Source organism: Nomascus leucogenys, chromosome 18, assembly GCF_006542625.1.
Source record: "Nomascus leucogenys isolate Asia chromosome 18, Asia_NLE_v1, whole genome shotgun sequence".
NCBI classification, from domain to species: domain Eukaryota; kingdom Metazoa; phylum Chordata; class Mammalia; order Primates; family Hylobatidae; genus Nomascus; species Nomascus leucogenys.
The window spans coordinates 101,074,132-101,092,820 of record NC_044398.1 but is presented as its reverse complement, the minus strand read 5'-3'; the positions used below and the strand labels follow the sequence as shown (position 1 = coordinate 101,092,820).

Below are 18,689 nucleotides of genomic sequence, written 5' to 3'. Positions count from 1 at the left end.
CCACCATGATGCCCAGCTAATTTTTGTATTTTTATAGAGACAGGGTTTCACCAGGTTGGCTGGGCTGGTCTTGAACCCCTGACCTCAGCTGATCCACCCACCTCGGCCTCCCAAAGTGCTGGGATTACAGGCATGAGCCACCGCGCCCGGCTGCTCCCCTGTCTTTTATCCCCCCTCTGCATGCGCTTCTGGTCACTGGCTCCAGCCCCCCGCCCCCCACATAAATGTGCCCTGCCATCTAGAACACAGAGGACCTCTGTCCACCAGGCCCCCTCCAGTGCCCCTCCTAAGGGTCTGGGCCCCTCCTCCCTCCTGCTCCCTCTTCAACCCTCTCTAATCTTCCCTGGGACTTCAACGACTGTCCTGGACCCCAAACTACCAAGGTCACATGCCCTGATGCCGCCCACCCTTGGAGCCCTCCTGTGGCCATGTGGCAGGGTCTCCCCTTGGGGCCACCCAGCAAGGACTGGGGGAGAGGTGGTCCTGGGCCTGGCTCCAGGATGACCCTGTGGAACAAGCTCCCCACCCCTGCTTCTGGAAGCCCCCCTCCCCTCGCTGGTAGGTCCTTTCCATCTCCAAGGTGTGTCCGTCTCCCAAATGTGGGTGCTTTTTATCTCCACCCCTTCAATTATTTTTCTTTTTTCTTTTTTTTGAGACGGAGTCTCCAGCCCATGCTGAAGAGGCACTATCTCGGCTCACTGCAGCCTCCGCCTCTCTACCTCCCCGGCTCAGATGATTCTCTCGCCTCAGCCTCCCCAGTAGCTGGGATTACAGGTGCCCGCTACCACGCCCAGCTAATTTTTGTATTTTTTTTTTTTTTGAGACAGAGTCTTGCACTGTTGCCCAGGCTGGAGTGCAGTGGCATGATCTCCGCTCATTGCAAGCTCTGCCTCCCGGGTTCACGCCATTCTCCTGCCTCAGCCTCCTGAGTAGCTGGGACTACAGGCACCTGCCACTACGCCTGGCTAATTTTTTGTACTTTTAGTAGAGAAGGGGTTTCACCATGTTAGCCAGGATAGTCTCGAGCTCCTGACCTCAGGTGATCCGCCCACCTTGTCTTCCTAAAGTGCTGAGATTACAGGCATGAGCCACGGCACCCGGCACCCGGCCCACCAGCCAATTGTTTCTTTCTTTTTTTTTTTTTTTTTTGAGATGGAATTTCCCTCTTGTTGCCCAGGCTGGAGTGCAATGGCTGGATTTCGGCTCACCGCAACCTCTGCCTCCCAGGTTCAAGCCATTCTCCTGCCTCAGCCTCCCGAGTAGCTGGGATTACAGGCATAGGCCACCACGCCCGGCTAATTTTATATTTTTAGTAGAGACGGGGTTTCTCCACGTTGGTCAGGCTGGTCTCGAACACCTGACCTCAGGCGATCCTCCCGCCTGGGCCTCCCAAAGTGCTGGGATTACAGGCGTGAGCCAACGTGCCCGGCCTCAACAGCCTTTTTTTTTTTTTTTTTGAGACGGAGTTTCGCTCTGTCGCCCAGGCTGGAGTGCAGTGGTGCGATCTCGGCTCACTGCAAGCTCCGCCTCCCAGGTTCACGCCATTCTCCTGCCTCAGCCTCCCGAGTAGCTGGGACTACAGGCGCCCACCAGCACGCCCAGCTAATTTTTGTATTTTTAGTAGAGATGGGGTTTCACCGTGTTGACCAAGATGGTCTCGATCTCCTGACCTCGTGATCCGCACGCCTTGGCCTCCCAAAGTGCTGGGATTACAGGCGTGAGCCACCGCGCCCGGCCAACTGCCAATTCTTACGGAGCCCTTGGTTCCATCTAGCCCTCCCTCCGGCTCTGTGCTGGGTGAAGAGGTGGTCATACACCTCACAGGGCAACTCATTCTCCTCCCTGCCAGCTCATTCCTTCCCACTCCTGCCGCTGTTCCTCACTGAACCTGACCTCTAAGAACATGGATGTCCTGACCTCGTCACCCCCACACCACGCCTCAAGGGCTCCCCACTGCCTATGGGACGACACCCGTGCTCTGGCAGGGCTGGCCCTGTCTGCTCTCACCGCCCCTCCCACTGCCTCCTCCCCCTTCCCCACCGCCTGCTCCGGACTGCAGATTCCAGGACAGCCCGGGACCTCCCTCCCCGAAGGAGGACCTCTCTGCCTCCCTCCAGGGCCCCAGGCTGGGTTAAATGTTTTTCCTGAGGCTGCTTCAGCTCTGGCCTCTCCTTGCGCAGGCCAAGGTGCTCAAAGCTCTGTTCTCGGGGCGGCGAGGGGGGCGTTCAGTGATGTTCCTGGTGCTTGCCTGGTCCAAGATGGGGAGGCAGAGCCGATGAGGGGCTTCTCTGCCTCCCCCACTCCACATCCTTATTCCCCTGCAGCGCAACCAGGCCTAGGGCGCCAGCCTCACCCCAGTCCCCACCCCACAGGACTGGATCGAGTGGAAGGAAGCCAGATGGGCAGGATCCTGGGGCAACTCCTCGCACGATGCAATGCCACCAGTTCCGGCCAGGTGGCGCTGCGCGGCTACTGTTCCGGGCGGTAGCGTCCGACCCGCGCCTCCAGCAACGGGCGGAGCTAGAGACGCAGTGGGCGGGGCCGTGACGGGTGGGCGGGGCCGCCCCGTCGGCGGCAGTGGTTTCCTGCCTCTCCCTCCCTCTTGGGTCGTCGCAGTCCCCGTCCTTCTCTCTCCCTCTTGTCTCTGGGCCTGTGTTGGTCACCTCCTTCTGTTGCGCTGGCTCCGCCTGCTCCAGTTTCGGAATGTAAAGAGAGGCACGGTGCAGCCTGAGGGAAGAGGCCCTAGGCGCGGTCTGGTTATGCTTGCAGGGCCATTAATGTCCATTAGGAAGCCCGGCCTGCCTGAGCAGCTCTGGACCATTACCGGGAATCGGAATAGCGGCCCCACCCCCAGACAGGGCCCCAGGCCAAGGCCACACCCCAGAGCCCCCGTCCGGGTCCCGGCTCGGCCTCCCTGAGATCGCTGGGACCTTGCTGGAGGCATGCGGGTTCAAGGCCCGGAGGAAAGGTCCGGCCGAAACAGGAGTGCAGGTGCGGCCCCCACCCCGGTGGACCCCCCACCGACAGCCCAGGGGAACGGCTGAGACCTGCTCTCCCTCTGCTGGATAGGACTCACGCCTGGGTAGCATGCTGGCAGGCGTGGGTTAAGGGGGTTGGGTGGAGAGTTGGCGGATCTCCCAAGCCTCTGATTGCCCCTGCCTTGACTTTCTTCCCTCCTGCTGCTGCCCTGGGAGCCCACGTCACCCCATCTGCACCCCCAGAGATCCAGCAAAATAAAGTCCACCCTCCTCTCGATGCCAACCCTAATCCCTCCCGCGCACCTCCCTAGCCCTTTCTTCGAGACACCAAGCAGTTGGCGGTCCCTGAACACCTATGCCCAGGCGCTTCCCTTTGCCTTTCTCTGCCTCTAGCGCAGCACCCGTGGGGGCCAAGGTCAGCCTCGGACCAGGGCTGAGAGCTTCTGGAGGCTGGCTGGAGAAGAGGCCTGGGAGGGTTTGCCCCCAAGAGCTGCTAGGTCACCTTTCCTCGCCTGTTCCTCCAGGCCCCTGGACTCACCGTCCCCTCTCACTGCCTGCACCTCCTCTGAAATTGTGACCTCTGGTTCCTCCCTGGCTGCCTCATTCCTCCTGCTCCCTGCTTCCCTAGGCCCACTTCCTTTGTTGCCCGGCCCTTTGCTACTCTGTTACCCTCCTCAGCTCTTCTTCAGCTCCTTCACGGCTTTGGGACTCTTTTGTTACTCTGTAGCAGCAGTGTGTCCGGTGATATTTCCTTGGTTCCTGGCCCTGGTTGTGACCTCATGTTCCTTGTGGCCCTTCCCTCTGCCATGCTGTTCTCCATCCCATCTTTTATTTTTTATTTATTTTTAAATTTTTATTTATTGTTTTTGAGATGGTGTCTCGCTCTGTCGCCCAGGCTGGAGTGCAGTGACGCAATCTCAGCTCACTGCAACCTCCGCCTCCTGGGTTCAAGCGATTCTCCTGCCTCAACCTCCCCAGTAGCTGGGATTACAGGCACCCGCCACCACGCCTGGCTAATTTTTTTTGTATTTTTAGTAGAGATGGGGTTTCGCCATGTTGGCCAGGCTGGTCTCGAACTCCTGACCTCAGGTGATCCACCCGCCTCAGCCTCCCAAAGTGTTGGGATTACAGGCGTGAGCCACTGCTCCCGCCCCCCCCCATCCCATCTTCAGTCACTGGGAGGAGGAATAGGCTGAGTCCTGGGCCAGGGAAGGCTGGTGTATGCCCAAGGCTGATCAGGAGTCTGCCCCACCCAGGGGGGTAAGGTCTGCAAGCCCCCTTACCCAGGGGACCTGCTGGAGTCTCCCATCCAGCTACCTCCCTTGACTCTAGTGTGGCCACGAAGCTACAGCCTGCCAGGTTTGGGTGGCCCTGGTTGGTGTGGGATGACCCCCTAAGCCCAAACAGGTGTGGTATGTGGGGTGCGTGGTGGTGGGTCACACTGCCCACAGCCATCTTCACAGACTCCAAGGGTGGCAGCACCAGGCTGTGTCCAGGGAGGCCAGCCACAGACCAGACAGGCAGCCTCTGGACATGCAGACAGACGGATGGAAGTGGCCGGCCGGGCGAGAGCCTGAGGCAGCCTCAGCCAGGAATTGCAAGGGTGGGGGTGGCGAGCAGCCATGGCGCCTCAGCCTAAGTGGCTTTTAGGGGCAGCTGCCGGGATATGGGCACCCAGGGGGCCATGGCCCAGGAGGCTGCCCAGAGGCAAGCCCTGTGCTTGGGTGGGGGCAGGGGAGCCCAGGCCAAGGCTCCGGGAGAGGAGAGGGAGAGGAGGACTGCGCCAAGCCTGCTTCTGCAGCTCACATGGGGAATTGCCTGGGCTGGCTGTGCCTGACCCCTGGGAACCAGGTATGTGCAGGGGGCCTGGCTGGGCTGGGGAGGAGGGCAGACTGGGGCTGTGCCTGGACTCAGCTACCTTCCTATATTGGAGACAGAGGAAGAGCTGGGTGGTGGAGAGCATGGACTCCGAATCTCACATTCCTGGGCCCAAAAGGAGTTGAGGAAGCTTCGTGGGTCTTTTCCCTCTCCAGGCCTGTTTGCAGGTCTGTGAAGTGGCCAGTCCCCTAGGGTTGTTCCAGGTAAAATGCACGCAGGCATAAATGATTTCACTGTGGTGGTGACTGTCCTCTTGGGGAAGGAGGAACACTCGTGCTTCAGGTAGAGGCTGAGGGACATGGTCGGCTGTGGGCGGGGAAGGGGAGGCCTGCTGCCTGCCTGTGGACACTGTGGAGGAGCGCCTGTGCACATCCAGAGCTTGGAGCCCAAATAATTCAGGGGAGTGTAGTCCATGTCAGGAGGGGGGTAACAGGGACCCTCGAGACTCATATCCTTTCGTCACCCTGCAAAGTCACAGTCCAGGCCTGGGGTGGGCTGGGACACAAGTGAGGGGGCCGGCCCAGCCAAGGGAAAGAATGGTGGGAGGGCGCGGGAACGGACGCGGTGCAGATAGCCCAAACACGGCGGGTAGGCCAGGGAGTCTCCCAGGCACTGGCCCCCAGGATGCAGGGAGGGGCTGCTGCATGTCACTTTTAAAGCCCTTTTTGCCTCCTGGGCCCTCCTGAGACTCTGCCCTGGGCCAGGGCAGCTCTGGCTGCAGCAGTGATCCAGATCAGGCACAGCCGAGAGGAGACAGGCAAGGGGGTCCGGGAGGGCTTCCCGGGGAGGGTGGGGAGGGCTGTGGCCCTTGTTCTTACCCTTTGGCCCCTTTGTCGGGGTGCCTTGGCCTGGAGACCCTTTGTCCAACCCGTCGCCCACCTCAAGACCTGCCTCGATGCTGCGCATACAGTAGGTATCCAATAAATGTTCCTGGGATAGAAGGCAAAGGCGCTGGCACCAAAGCGGCTGCCCAGAGTAGGGGCGAGACAGAGGGGTCCCGGTGGTTGGGGGGGTCCCCTAGCCCTGCCGCGTCCCCCTGCCCCGCCTCAGGCTGGCCGGGCGCGGAGGTAGGGGCCTGGCCGGGACGGCTGGGACTGGAGGCGGGGGCGGCCGGGCGGCGGGGGCGGGGAAGGGGCGGGCGCGGGGGCGGTGCCGCAGCCCGAGCCGGAGCCCGAGCCGGATCCCGAGGCGACGGGAGCCGAACGGGAGCCGCCGCCGAAGCCCCCGCCGGGTGCCCAGCGCCGCCGCCGCCGCCGCCCCCGAGCTCCCCAGCGCCCCTGCCCCGCGGGCGGCCGGTGGGCAGCGGGCGCCATGGCCGCGCCGGAGCCGCTGCGGCCGCGCCTGTGCCGCCTGGTGCGCGGAGAGCAGGGCTACGGCTTCCACCTGCACGGCGAGAAGGGCCGCCGCGGGCAGTTCATCCGGCGCGTGGAACCCGGTTCCCCCGCCGAGGCCGCCGCGCTCCGCGCTGGGGACCGCCTGGTCGAGGTCAACGGCGTCAACGTGGAGGGCGAGACGCACCACCAGGTGGGGGCCAGCGCGCGCCCCCGGCCCGCCGCCCCCTCCCCGAGCGCGTCCCCCTGGGGCGAGCAAGGGTCGCACGGGGGCCTGAGGGGGCCCCCGCGGGGAGGACGCGGACGTTGTCGGGAGGCAGCGGCCCGGCGCCTTCAGAGTCCCGGCGCAGGAAGCTCAGTCCTGCACGGGGGTGGGGGGGGCATCCTGGCAGGGAGGGGCCCGCACTGCGGCTCCTGGCCGTTGGCCTCGCTCTTTGGTCGCGTTTTGGCCTCAGTGTGCCGTGAAGGAGGGTGTTGGGCAGCCTGGAGCCCCTCCGGAAAGGTGAAGACCTGGGTGCTTTCGCCTGGGTGTGTGTGTACACGTGTACACGTGTGCGTGTGAACACAGCTGGGCGTGTGTGTGCAGGTCCCTTTGGGGTCAGCCGTGTGTGCACGCGCCTGCCTGTGTGTACCCAGGAGGGGTCGCAGTAAGGGCATCAGTGTGTGTGCACCTCTGTGTGTGCTGTAGTGTGTGTGTGAGTATACGGGTCTGCACGTGTGCGTGTGTGTGTACAGGTCTGGACTCCTGGGCCTGTGAGAGCTGGGCTCTGTGTCTACGCCTGGCTGGTGGACTCATCACTATGTCTGCAGGCCGGTGAGTCTGTGTGTCTGTACTCTAGTATGTCCCAGCTGGTGTGTCTGGGACTGGGCTGAGTTGGCCATTGGTGGCAACCACATTCCTTAGCTACAAAGGCACTACTCCTCCTCAGAGGCTGCCTAGCCGGGCTGGGGTTACTGACCGAAGCCTCCTGCCTCCTGGCTAAGGAGATCAGAGCCCTTTCTCTGTGGGTTCTGACCCCTGAGGTGTGCCTGTCTCCCACAGGCCAGGGACTCCCTCCAGACCCTGGTTGGGGTCCAGCGTCCACACATCCCTTGTCCTCCAGGTCCCCTGTCCCTCACAGCACCAATGAATCCATAACCTGTCTACATGGCTGGTCCTGGAACCTAGAGATTAGCAGGTTGGTTCAGCTGGGCCTTGAGCTGGTCTCCTGTTTACCTGGTGCCTTGTCTGTCCCTCTGTCGGCTGGCCCCATGCCTTCCACCCAGAGTGTCTGCTGTGTAAGGTTGTTTGCTGAAGAAGGTGGGGATCAGGTCAGGGGCCTGGACCTGAGGGATTGAGGGTAGGGCTGGCAGGGCTGGCAGGGCTGGGGCCAGGCTGCTGTTGGATAGTCACTGCCACCCTCGCCCTGGGAACACCTGCTTCTCCAAGGCCCTGTGGTGCTGGTCTCTGAGGACTGGACACGCAGACCATGGTGGACTCTCCCCACTGCCCCAGGAGGGCAAGAGGGGCAGTTACTGCCCCATTTGACAGTTGAGGAAACTGATGCCAGAGATTGAGGGTGACTTGTCTGGGACACATAGTCAAGAAGCAGCTGAGCACTGGGTTCCTCTTGTCTCACTCTGGGTCATGGGGAGAGAGGAGGGCCGGAGGCAGATGGGCCTGGCTCAGTCCCTCCTATCTGTTCACCACCCCTGCTGAGCCTGGCAGCTGGTGGGGAGCCCTGTCCACCCTCCCCCAGGCCGCAGGTGGGAGTAGGGCTGCCCCTCTTCCTGCCTACTTCCCAGTGGGCACTGCTTTCTCTCTGCGTGTGTGCGCTGGCCCCCCGCGTGGTCCAGACACTTCACAGGCACCTGCACGCACACGCCGACGGCCACCGTGCCACAGCTGTCCACAGGTGCACCTGCCCCTCCCCGACTCCGGCTGCACCTGAATCCTGCTTCCGTGGCTGTGTGTGGGTGCCCCAGCCAGGAGCCCAGCCCTTCCCCTGTCTGCAGGCCCAGAGGGAATGGGCCCATGGCCATGGCCTGGAGGTAGCCACAAGGCCTAGGGTCAGGGGTTTAGACTTTCACGCTGCATGGCAGAGAATGACAGGAATGGGCACAGACACACTCAAACTGGGGCCCAGGGAGACACCCTTCTCCTTCAAACCTGGACGGAGACAGACTTTGAAACAGATGGATGCAGGCGCGCACAGGGACAGGCAGACTCAAAACCTGAAGGTCCACTGTGCACCATTTTTGTCACTTCCAGACAGGACTCACCCAGCGGCCCTACCCGGCAGCCCCTTCCCAGCCCTGCCTGGAGAAGACCCTGGGCTGAGGGCAAGGCTCTGGGAGGACCCTGAAGCCCTCACAGCCTGGGCCTCGGCGTCCGGAGCCCGGGTGCAGAGGGAGGGAGCCGCTGGAGTCCGGGGGTGGGGGGCGGGGCCGGCAGGCCTCTTGGTGCAGCCACCCGCCCATGCAGACCAGCCGCCTGCCCCGCACACCCGGGCCAGCCCAGAGTGGTGCCACTGCCCATGTGCTGCCCGGAATGCGGGCCACTGACCTGCTCCTGTCGCCCATTCGCCCCAGGTGGTGCAGAGGATCAAGGCTGTGGAGGGGCAGACCCGGCTGCTGGTGGTGGACCAGGAGACAGACGAGGAGCTCCGCCGTCGGCAGCTGACCTGCACCGAGGAGATGGCCCAGCGAGGGCTCCCGCCCGCCCACGAACCCTGGGAGCCGAAGCCGGACTGGGCACACGCGGGCGGCCACAGCTCCGACGCTGGCAAGAAGGTAGGGCGGGCTCGGCCCACAGGGACCACCCTAGCCTCTCCCAGAGGCTCTCAGCTTTTGACGACGATCTTTGCCTCTGGTCACCTCCAGTAGTGTTGGTCTCTTCTGCCTTTTGGGGCCCCTTTTCTGCCCCAGGGACCATCCTGTTGGCCACTGGGGGCCGCTCTTTCTACCCTCAGCCTGTGTTTTAAACTGGGTAGGGTCAGGGCAGCCTGGCCTGTTCCTTTTCTCCAGGATGCTGCAGAGCCGCTGGCCCTATCGAGGGGTCACTCTGACAAGCTGCCGCCTCCCCAGCCCCCAGCCTCATGGCTGAGGAACCCTGGGAAGAGACATTCCAGGTCTGCGTGTGTCCAGCTCTGTGCCTGTGTTGGGTGTCATCCGTGGGTCTGTCCTTGTCTCTGTCCAAGGCGCCTGCGTGCTGGGAAGGCCTGGGAGAGGGCCGGTCTCCTCCGCAGGCAGCGCCGTGGTTGGGGAAGCCGAGGAGGCCGCTCTGCCAGGCCTGGCGTGGGTGGGGCTGGGAGCATGGGAGTGGAGTTGGGGGTCCAGGAGGCTCCGGGGTGAGCCCACTCCTCCCGCTCGATACAAGGGAGGGCCCTGGGACCCTGTCTGCTGTTCCTCCTGGACTGCTGGGCAGCACTTCCTCCTTCCCCTGCCCTTGCTCCCAGCCAGGAGACCCAGAAAAGTACAGGGGCGGCCTGCTCCCCCTCCTGCTAGGTGGCCGACTGGGAGGGGCCGCCTGGCAGGCCTTGGGGGCCAGGAGGAACAGCCTGAAGCTGTCTGTCCTGTCTTCCCGGAGGCCCTGATGGCATTATCTCCACGCTCTCTCTCCTACCTTTTTTTTTTTTTTTTTTTTTTCATTTTCAAGGAGATCCCTGGCCGGGTGTGCTGGCTCACGCCTGTAATCCCAACACTTCGGGAGGCCGAGGTGGGCAGATCACCTGAGGTCAGGAATTTTGAGACCAGCTTGACTAATGTGGTGAAACCCCCGTCTCTACTAAAAATACAAAAATCAGTTGGGCGTGGTGGTGGGCGCCTGTAGTCCCAGCTACTTGGGAAGCTGAGGCAGGAGAATCTCTTGAACCCGGCAGGTGGAGGTTTCAGTGAGCCGAGATCCCGCCATTGCACTCCAGCCTAGGTGACAGAGCGAGACTGTCTCAAAAAAAAGAAAAGGAAAAGAAAAGAAAGAAATCCCTTCAGGGGATATGAGTCCAGGGGTTGGCCAGACCCCACTGTGAGAACCGCGCCTGGGGCAGGGGTGTGGGATCTGGAGTTGCCGAGGGTGCAGGGGCTGTACACATTGACTTTCTCCCTTTCCTGGACGCCCTGCTGAAGCTGGCTGCCCCTGGGAGCTGAGCCCGGGGGGAACAGCTTGGCAGGGAGACAGCGTTCCCTGTGGGGAGCCCAGCCTGGGCGCAGGCCTGGCCATGGGACCTGTGGGACCCGTTTTGTTCCTGGGGCTTGAGGGCAGGCCATGGTGGTGCTCAGGGCCAAGGTGCCCAGCCCAGGGCTGGTAGGGGGGCTGGCCTTGCAGGGGGGCTGGCTGGTCCCAGCCCCCTGTCCAGGCTGAGGGTTGGAGCCTCCCTCTTTCCCAGGCACCTTCCCTCCCCCAGGAGGAAGCGCCCCCTCTGCCTCAGGCGTTTGTCCATTGATTTGGACACAAATGCATGGTTCACCTTCCTGTGGAAAAATCTGGCCCTCGGACTTTATCTGGAGGGTGCGGTGGCTGAGGCACCTTGCCTTGGGTGGGACCTTCCCCCTCTGCTATTTCAGGCTCTGGGGGCTGCAGGAAGCCCTAGGAGGGGCTTCCTTTGGGTGTATTTTTAGAGGAACAAAGGGTGGCCTGAGTGGCAGGTCCCTTTGTGCATGAGTCTGGCTGGGGACAGGGGCTCCAGGAGGTCAGGGGGCACCCAAGGAACGGGGTCTCCCCTTCTCTCTTCTGGCATCGAGACCTGAGGTTTCTTTTTCTTTTTCGTTTTTGGCTCACTACAACCTCCGCCGTCCGGGTTCAAGCGATTCTCCCGCCTCACCCTCCCCAGTAGCTGGGATGACAGGCGCGCACCACCACACCTGACTAATTTTTGTGTTTTTAGTAGAGACATGGTTTCACCATGTTGCTCAAGCTGGTCTCGAACTCCTGATCTCAGGTGATCTGCCCTCCTCAGCCTCCCAAAGTTCTGGGATTACAGGTGTGAGCCACTGTACCCGGCCCCCGAGATCTGAGGTTTCATTTCTTTCTTTCTTTCTTTCTTTTCTTTCTTTTTTTTTTTTTTTTTTGAGATGGAGTTTCACTCTGTCGCCCAGGCTGGAGTGCTGTGGTGCGATCTCGGCTCACTGAAATCTCCTCCTGGGTTCAAGCAATTCTTATGCCTCAGCCTCCCGAGTAGCTGGGATTACAGGGGTGCGCCACCACGCCTGGCTAATTTTTGTGTTTTTAGTAGAGACAGGGTTTCGCCATGTTGGCCAGGCTGGCCTCGAACTCTTGGGCTCAAGTGATCTGCCTGCCTCAGCCTCCCAAAGTGCTGGGATTACAGGCGTGAGCCCCTGCGCCTGGCTCGAGACCTGAGGTTTCTTCACCTGAGCTCCCAGCATGGGCAGGAAGAGTTGGGCCTCACCTGACCTCCACAGAGCAGGCTCAGATCCTGCCCTTCTCAGCCTGGGTTCAGGGCATGCCTCAGATGGTCAGGGAGCCCAGGAGGGCAAAGCTTACCTTGCAGGGATGGCTGCAGTGGGGGTGCTGGTGGCAGAGAGGCAGAGCCCTTGGAGGGATGTGTGTAGTTTGTCTTTGGTGAAGGATGGAGAGGGCCCAACTTTGGGTGCCCCCTGGGAGCTAAGGGTGGTTCTCGGTGTCCTCTGTCCTGGCTGGGGATGGGGGAGGTGGGCAGGGGAGGACACTGATGTGGTTGGCCCCTCCTTTTGGGGGCTGTGAAGGCCCAGTTAGTGATGACTCACCCCTGGGCCACACCAGGCTGGGGGTGGCCGCAGCTGCAGCACAGCTGATCCTAGTAGTGACGACAGGGGATAGCCCCCAAACAGAGACGGGGTGGTCAGCGGTGCCAGGCCCTGGAGGTGGTGGCAGACCCTGAGCCCTCTGCCCCCTGCCCCTAGCCCATGTCTCCACCCCCAAGGTCTGGAGGGCCTTGGGGGCTAAGAGCAGGTGAGGGGTGACAGTTCTGCGGGAGGCGGCTGTGTGGTTGGGGCGCGGTGCCTGCGGGGGCTTCCGGGCTCCCCTGGCTCTTGCTCCTCTGGAGCCTCAGCAGGACTGTCCTGTGTTCTGGGGCCGGGACTCCTCCCTGTCCCCTCAGCCCTGGGTCCTGGGGCAGGGCAGGGCCTTCCAGCAGCTTCCTTCCTTCCTTTCTTGGGACGGAAACCTAGCTGGGTGGGGGGCGCCGGGCTGGAGCCTTCGCAGGGGAATGGGCTCAGTCATCACCCTGCTCCCCAGAGTGACTCAGGCCCCACGTCCCCACCCATCCCCGGGGAGCCAGGGCCGCAGAGGGAGGTAGATAAGTGGGGTGGCAGCCTGGGTTGGCCAGAGAGTTCAGGCCACCCCAGCCGGACGCCTGCCACTCACTGCCGCTGTGCCGCTGTCATGGCGCGCTCCGGGAGTGCCATGCCACCTGCCAGGGCTCCGGGAGCCCCTCCACGGAGCCCACCCCAGAGGCTGATACAGGTCAGGTGGGGTGGGAGGAAGGGAGGGCTAGGAGGAATCAGCAGCCGCTCAGCCTCCCCGGATGGAAGGGGGGGACTCCGGGACCCTGATGTAAGCAGGCTGGTCCCTGAGCAACAATGAAGGCCTTTCTCTGCCAGGGCTGGTGCGTCACCATCTGGGGGGGTGCCCAGGGTACCCCCATGCCAGCCTCTTTGTCCGGACACAGGCATGGCTGCGGGACTAGGGATGGTCCAGCTCTGTGCTGGCCGCCGGTGGGGAGGGAGCCTGGAGCCTGTGGGAGCCAGAGGGCCTGGCGGGAGGCGGCAGGAAGTGTGTGCTGAGCCAGGGCAGGGAGGAGGAATGTGAGCTATGAACCCCGCCCGAGCTCCTCAGCTCTCTGGGCCCCCCTTTCCCATGAGCCCATGTGCTGCCAGCAGCCCACCCCGGCCCCTCCATTGCGGCCCCTCCACCTGAGGGCTTAGTGCCGTGCCTGGCGCCACCGGGACCCTGCTGACAATGAAGGGCTTTAGGCTTGATGATAGGCAAAACTTCTTGCCTTGCAGAGTGAAAGATGGCTGCTTCTGGACAGAGGCAGAGGGGTGGCCAGAATGACCCTGAGAACACTGGGGGGTCCTTGGCCTGGCCTCAGGGCCCCAGACACCCACCAGATCCTGCTTCCTGTCTGGTGCCCTGAGAAACCCTGCCCTGCAGGCCGCCTTGCAGGCGTGGGAAGGGCTGCCGGGCCAGCACTGTGGGGCTGGCCGCATGTGTGGGCGGCTGTGCGTGTTTGCAGGTGTGTTTGGACATCTTGTGTCTGTGACTGTGTGATGTGTCTTTGCGGCCTGGGCCCATGTCACGCTCCCACGTCCCCCACTGAATTGGGCTCCTGTCCCCACACCTTCCCTCTGTCCCAGGCCAGCCTGGGGGCTGTGCTCCACCTCCCCTCCCGAACTGGGGAACTGGGCTCCTGTCTCCACGCATTCCCTCCGTCCCAGGCTAGCCTCAGCACTGTGCTCCACCTCCCCTCCCGAACTGGACTCCTGTCCCCACGCCTTCCCTCCGTCCCAGGCCAGCCTGGGGGATGTGCTCCACCTCCCCTCCCGAACTGGACCTTCCCTGTCCCCACGCCTCTCCCCTCCCTCTCCCGACTGGACTCCTGTCCCACGCCTTCCCTCGTCCCAGGCCAGCCTGGGGGATGTGCTCCACCTCCCCTCCCGAACTGAACTCCTGTCCCGCACGCCTTCCCTCCGTCCCAGGCCACCCTGGGGGCTGTGCTCCACCTCCCCTCCCGAACTGAACTCCTGTCCCCACGCCTTCCCTGCGTCCCAGGCCAGCCTGGGGGCTATGTTCTGACTGCATCCCTGAGGGGCACTTCGGTGGGCAGGTGTCAGGGTCAGCCTCGAAGCCCCACGCCTGTGCCACCAGGTGTGTCTGGGGGAGGAGTGGCTCTATGTGGTGGGGCCCTGGAGATTTTGGGGGTCTTGCACCTTCCAATTCAGCACATGTGGCCCAGCTAAGCCCCTGCAGGGCCAAGGAGCCACAGCCTTGTCCCTGGAGTTTCTGGTGTGATGGGCTGGGTGGTGGCCATGCAGAGAGGGTTCAGAGGGTGGGCACGAGGCTCCAGATGAGGCATCTGGCAGGCTGGACAGGAGAAGGGTGTTCCAGACCCAGGGCAGGTCCTGAGCCCAGGGGACAGGGCACTAGCCGTGTGGAGAAGGACCCCCTTGCTCCCTTGGCGGGGCAGCCCCCCACCCCGCCACTGACATGGCCGTTTCCGGTCCATTGGGGTTTGGAGTGAGCCTGAAAGTGGGTGGCTGGAGGGGTTGGGGGTTTCTGAGGCCTGGAGACCTGCCCTCCTGAGGTCTGAGCGCCCCTCTTGCCATGCCGCCCCGGCCCTGGCCTGGCCTGTGGTCCCTCAGGGACACACAGGGAGGTAGGAGGTGAGGGAGGGGCCCTGGCAGCCCCCCACCCCGCCTGCATACTCTCCCCTGCACACGCCCTCAAGCCTGGCGCTCCCTGGAAACCTGAGCTGCCTCCCGCCTGCTCTGGCCACCGCCATGTTTAACTGAGCACGGGCAGCCGCTGGCCACCGCCGCCGCACCCTGGCCCATCCCCTGGCTGGGAGGTGGTCATTGGGCCTGGCCCTGCCTGCATGGTCCCCTGGCCCAGAGCCCTACTGCAGGATGCCAGAGGTAACATGGGGCAGGGCCTGGGATGGTAGTGGGGGGTCCTTCCGGGCACCAGGAGGCCCTCTGTGCCCTGTCCACTCTAAGATCCTGCCCCAGCCCCTGCTTGCTGGGCCCACGGGGGTGGGGCAGCTCATTTTCCCGGAATGTGAAAGCAAACAGAGCCGCCACCGCAGCCAGCCTCACAGAGGCCTCTGGAGAGAAAACAGAACTGCTGGCCTAGGAGCGCCTGCCCCACGCTCTGGAGGAGAGCCCGGGCAGGGGCACGCACAGGCAGAGCCCTCAGGGACAACCACCCCAGGAGGCCGACAGCGACAGTTCATCCCACCTGGTGCTTTCTCCCACCCTGCCTGTGCGCCACGCTGGCCTCGAGCCAAAGGAATTCTCCCAGCAACCCGGGAAGGCGGCTGGACCCATCGGGGAGGCTTCTGGGTTTGAAAACAGGCTTTGCCCAAGTTCCCACAGCTAAAGCTCTGTCACAGGCAGCCTGGGTGCCCGGACTGTTTGCCACTGAGACCTGGGCCTGCCCGTGGGGGGCATGGTACCGAGTTTGGGCAGCGGTGGCACCACCGGGGGTGGCCTCTGGAGGCGGGAGGCTGGAGCCAGACTGACCCTGTCCATCGGGCCTGCAGGATGTCAGGGGGCCCCTGAGGGAGCTGCGCCCTCGGCTCTGCCACCTGCGAAAGGGACCTCAGGGCTATGGGTTCAACCTGCATAGCGACAAGTCCCGGCCCGGCCAGTACATCCGCTCCGTGGACCCGGGCTCACCTGCCGCCCGCTCTGGCCTCCGCGCCCAGGACCGGCTCATTGAGGTACCAGCCCACCAGGGCTGCAGGGTGCTGGGTGCCCCGCGTCTGTCCACACTGGGGCCCTGGGTCCTTGCAGGGAGGAGGGAGACACTGGGAACCTGAGCTGGTGCGCCTCCTGCTGCCTCGGTGGGCAGTGGCTGTGATGAATATTTGATGCCACACCTGGCCACGCGCTGTTGGGGGCTGTCTGGGCCCACAGCGGGGCTGATGCGTGCTGGTGGCGGCAGGTGAACGGGCAGAATGTGGAGGGACTGCGCCACGCTGAGGTGGTGGCCAGCATCAAGGCACGGGAGGACGAGGCCCGGCTGCTGGTGGTGGACCCTGAGACAGATGAGCACTTCAAGCGGCTTCGGGTCACACCCACCGAGGAGCACGTGGAAGGTGGGCCACGGCCCAGGGCACAGGGTGGGTGCGGTGTGGTGGCTGAGCAGCCACTGACATGCTGTCCCCACAGGTCCTCTGCCGTCACCCGTCACCAATGGAACCAGCCCTGCCCAGGTGAGAGGGTGGGGTGCCCATGAGACACAGGGTGCCTCTGGGGGTACCCAGGCCCGACAGAGGCCCCCTTCTCCCTGGAGATCCGTCCTCGAGGTGTGCTAGTGACACCTGATTCTGGCCCTGTCACCTCCCTTTAATGCCCCTGTGGGTCTCGTTCTGGGTCAGTGCCACACACAAGCCACATGGGGCGCCTGGGGTCGGGGCCACTGCCTTCCATCCTCTCCTGGGCACCACCTGGTAAGGAGCTGCCGTCTAGTCTCTGCCCCCTCAGGGAGCTGGCGGTGGCCTCACCCCAGGTGTTGCTCAGGCCGGCCATTCCTGCACCCGAACCCCCTCTGCACCATGAGCTGGCCAGGCCACCTGCCTGTCACTGCCAGGTGCCCGGTGCCTGCCCCGCCGCATCTGGAGTCCACCAAAGGCCCGAGGCCCCCTGCCAAGTGGAGGAGCACACACTGGTGGGGCGTGTGCATCTGTGCACATGTGTGCGTGTGCAGGTGTTGTATCTGTGAAGCTACAACCTGCCCTTGGTTTCCCAGCTCAATGGTGGCTCTGCGTGCTCGTCCCGAAGTGACCTGCCTGGTTCCGACAAGGACACTGAGGTATGGTTGTCCTCCTCCACTCCTGAGCTCACACGTGGGGCTGCCAGAGGCCTTGGGGTGGGCATCTGTGGAGATGTCAGCCCGGGCAGTGGGGTCTCTGCTCAGGAAGCCCTCGTGAGCCCACTGCCCCAGCCCCAGCCCCAGCAGGCAGCCTCTGTTGGTTGCTCCCTGGGAGGGGCCACCCGTCTGGAGTGTGGGACTAGGGCTCACTCCAGACACCTCACCCACCGTGCTCACCCCAGGATGGCAGTGCCTGGAAGCGAGATCCCTTCCAGGAGAGCGGCCTCCACCTGAGCCCCACGGCGGCCGAGGCCAAGGAGAAGGCTCGGGCCACACGAGTCAACAAGCGCGCGCCGCAGATGGACTGGAACAGGAAGCGCGAGATCTTCAGCAACTTCTGAGCCCCTCCTGCCTGTCTCGGCGCCCTGGGACCCCTCCCGCACGGATCTTGGGCCTCAGCCTGCCTCGAGCTCCCCCAGCCTCAGTGGACTGGAGGGTGGGCCTGCCATTGCCCAGAAATCAGCCCCAGCCCCCGTGAGCCCCCATCCTGCCCCTGCCCGCCAGGTACTGGGGGCCTGTGGCAGCAAGATGGGGGGAGAGAGACCCAGAGATGTGAGAGAGAGAGGCAGACACAGAGAGAGAGAGAGAGAGAGAGAGAGATGGAGCGACGGCTGCGGGGTGAGGGCCTTTGCTGCTCTGCTGGGGCCTGCTGACTGAAAGGAATTTGTGTTTTTGCTTTTTTTCCAAAAAGATCTCCAGCTCCACACATGTTTCCACTTAATACCAGAGCCCCCCCCCCACCCCCCCCCCACTTCCCCTCCCCCTTGGGACGCGCTCTAAATAATTGCAATAAAACAAACCTTTCTCTGCAAACCATTTCCTCCCCGCCCCCTCCCCTCAGCAGCGGCTGTCCTGAGTGGGAGTCCCTGGGACTTCCCAATGGCCAAGCTGGGGCCCCCAGCCTGTTCGTGGGGACCTCGGGTAACGCCAGGGAGGCCTGATGTGGCCATAAGAGCTGCCCCTCCCCACCCAGCTACCCTGTGTGCCTGTGCCCTGCTGGGAGTCTGAAGCGCAGGGCCTGGGCTCTCCGAGGGGCGTGAGGATGGAGGCCCCCCCGTCCCCAAGGAGGGCGGCCTCTGGACAGGCCCCTCATTCCGCACGGCAGCTCCCAGGCCTGGGGAACGTACGTGTGTGAGAGCGGCACCCGGGAAGGACTCCTGGCCTCTGGCTCAGCCCTCCCTGGCGGGCTCCCCCATGGACACCTGTTGACTTTGCACTTCCCTCCCGGGCCCCGCATCCCTGAACCGACCACGGATCGACCGGCACCGCTGCTGCCTCGTAAGCCATAGCGCATGCGCGCGCTCAGAATAAACAGGCCCTGCCTGGGACCCACACGCCTCCGTCTTTTCTGAGCCTCCTCCCCGAGGGGTGAGAGGAGTGGAGGGATGAGGCTGTTCCAGGGAGCCCCCTCCCCGAGTCTCAGCAGCTGGAAACGGTCTCGTTCCTGAACCCCTGGCCTGCATCCATCTGCTCCCAGCTCTGCTCCATCTCCCCCGCCGGCCCCCATGGGACCCCTTGCTGTGTGGCACATCCTGGGCCCATGCCCATCTCTATTTGGCAGACTCAGCCTCCCACCTTCACCTTCCCTGTGAAGCCATCTGGCTCCACACAGCACCCACACAGGCCACCTTTTGCCCAATTCACCCTGCGACCTCTAGCAGTCACAGGTCAAGCTTTGTACCCTGTGGTGCCCTGCCTGGGTCCCCAGTGTCCCTTTCAAGGCCGGGTAGCTCTGTAAGCAGGGGTGGGACCCTGGCAGAGGCTGGGCTTTGAGGGCATGGAAGTTCAGGAGCTGGCGGTGTCCGGGCTGGGACGCTGGGGGGCCGGCGATGGATAGCATGAGGGGCCAGGGTCCTCAGCCAGCTGCCCGGGGCTGCTTGCTTCCCCAGTGGATGTCCAACAGCTGGCTGCAGCTGGCTCTCCCCACTTCCT

The 18,689-nt window shown here is 63.4% G+C and overlaps 1 protein-coding gene across 2 annotated transcripts; it reads left to right on the top strand.

The window, feature by feature from the left end:
• The first annotated feature begins 5,964 nt into the window (after window positions 1-5,964).
• LOC115831280 (Na(+)/H(+) exchange regulatory cofactor NHE-RF2) lies at window positions 5,965-18,085 on the top strand. 2 transcript variants are annotated; one of them, XM_030798956.1, is made up of 7 exons: window positions 5,965-6,380; window positions 8,759-8,959; window positions 15,424-15,603; window positions 15,828-15,981; window positions 16,055-16,098; window positions 16,635-16,697; window positions 16,940-18,085. In XM_030798956.1, exons 1-7 carry the CDS (start codon window positions 6,168-6,170, stop codon window positions 17,096-17,098), a joined length of 1,014 nt encoding a protein of 337 aa, XP_030654816.1. In that variant the 5' UTR covers window positions 5,965-6,167; the 3' UTR covers window positions 17,099-18,085. The 2 variants fall into 2 exon arrangements, with proteins under 2 accessions (XP_030654816.1, XP_030654817.1); XM_030798957.1 differs by lacking the exons at window positions 5,965-6,380; window positions 8,759-8,959 and adding an exon at window positions 11,482-12,626.
• Window positions 18,086-18,689: the final 604 nt, after the last annotated feature.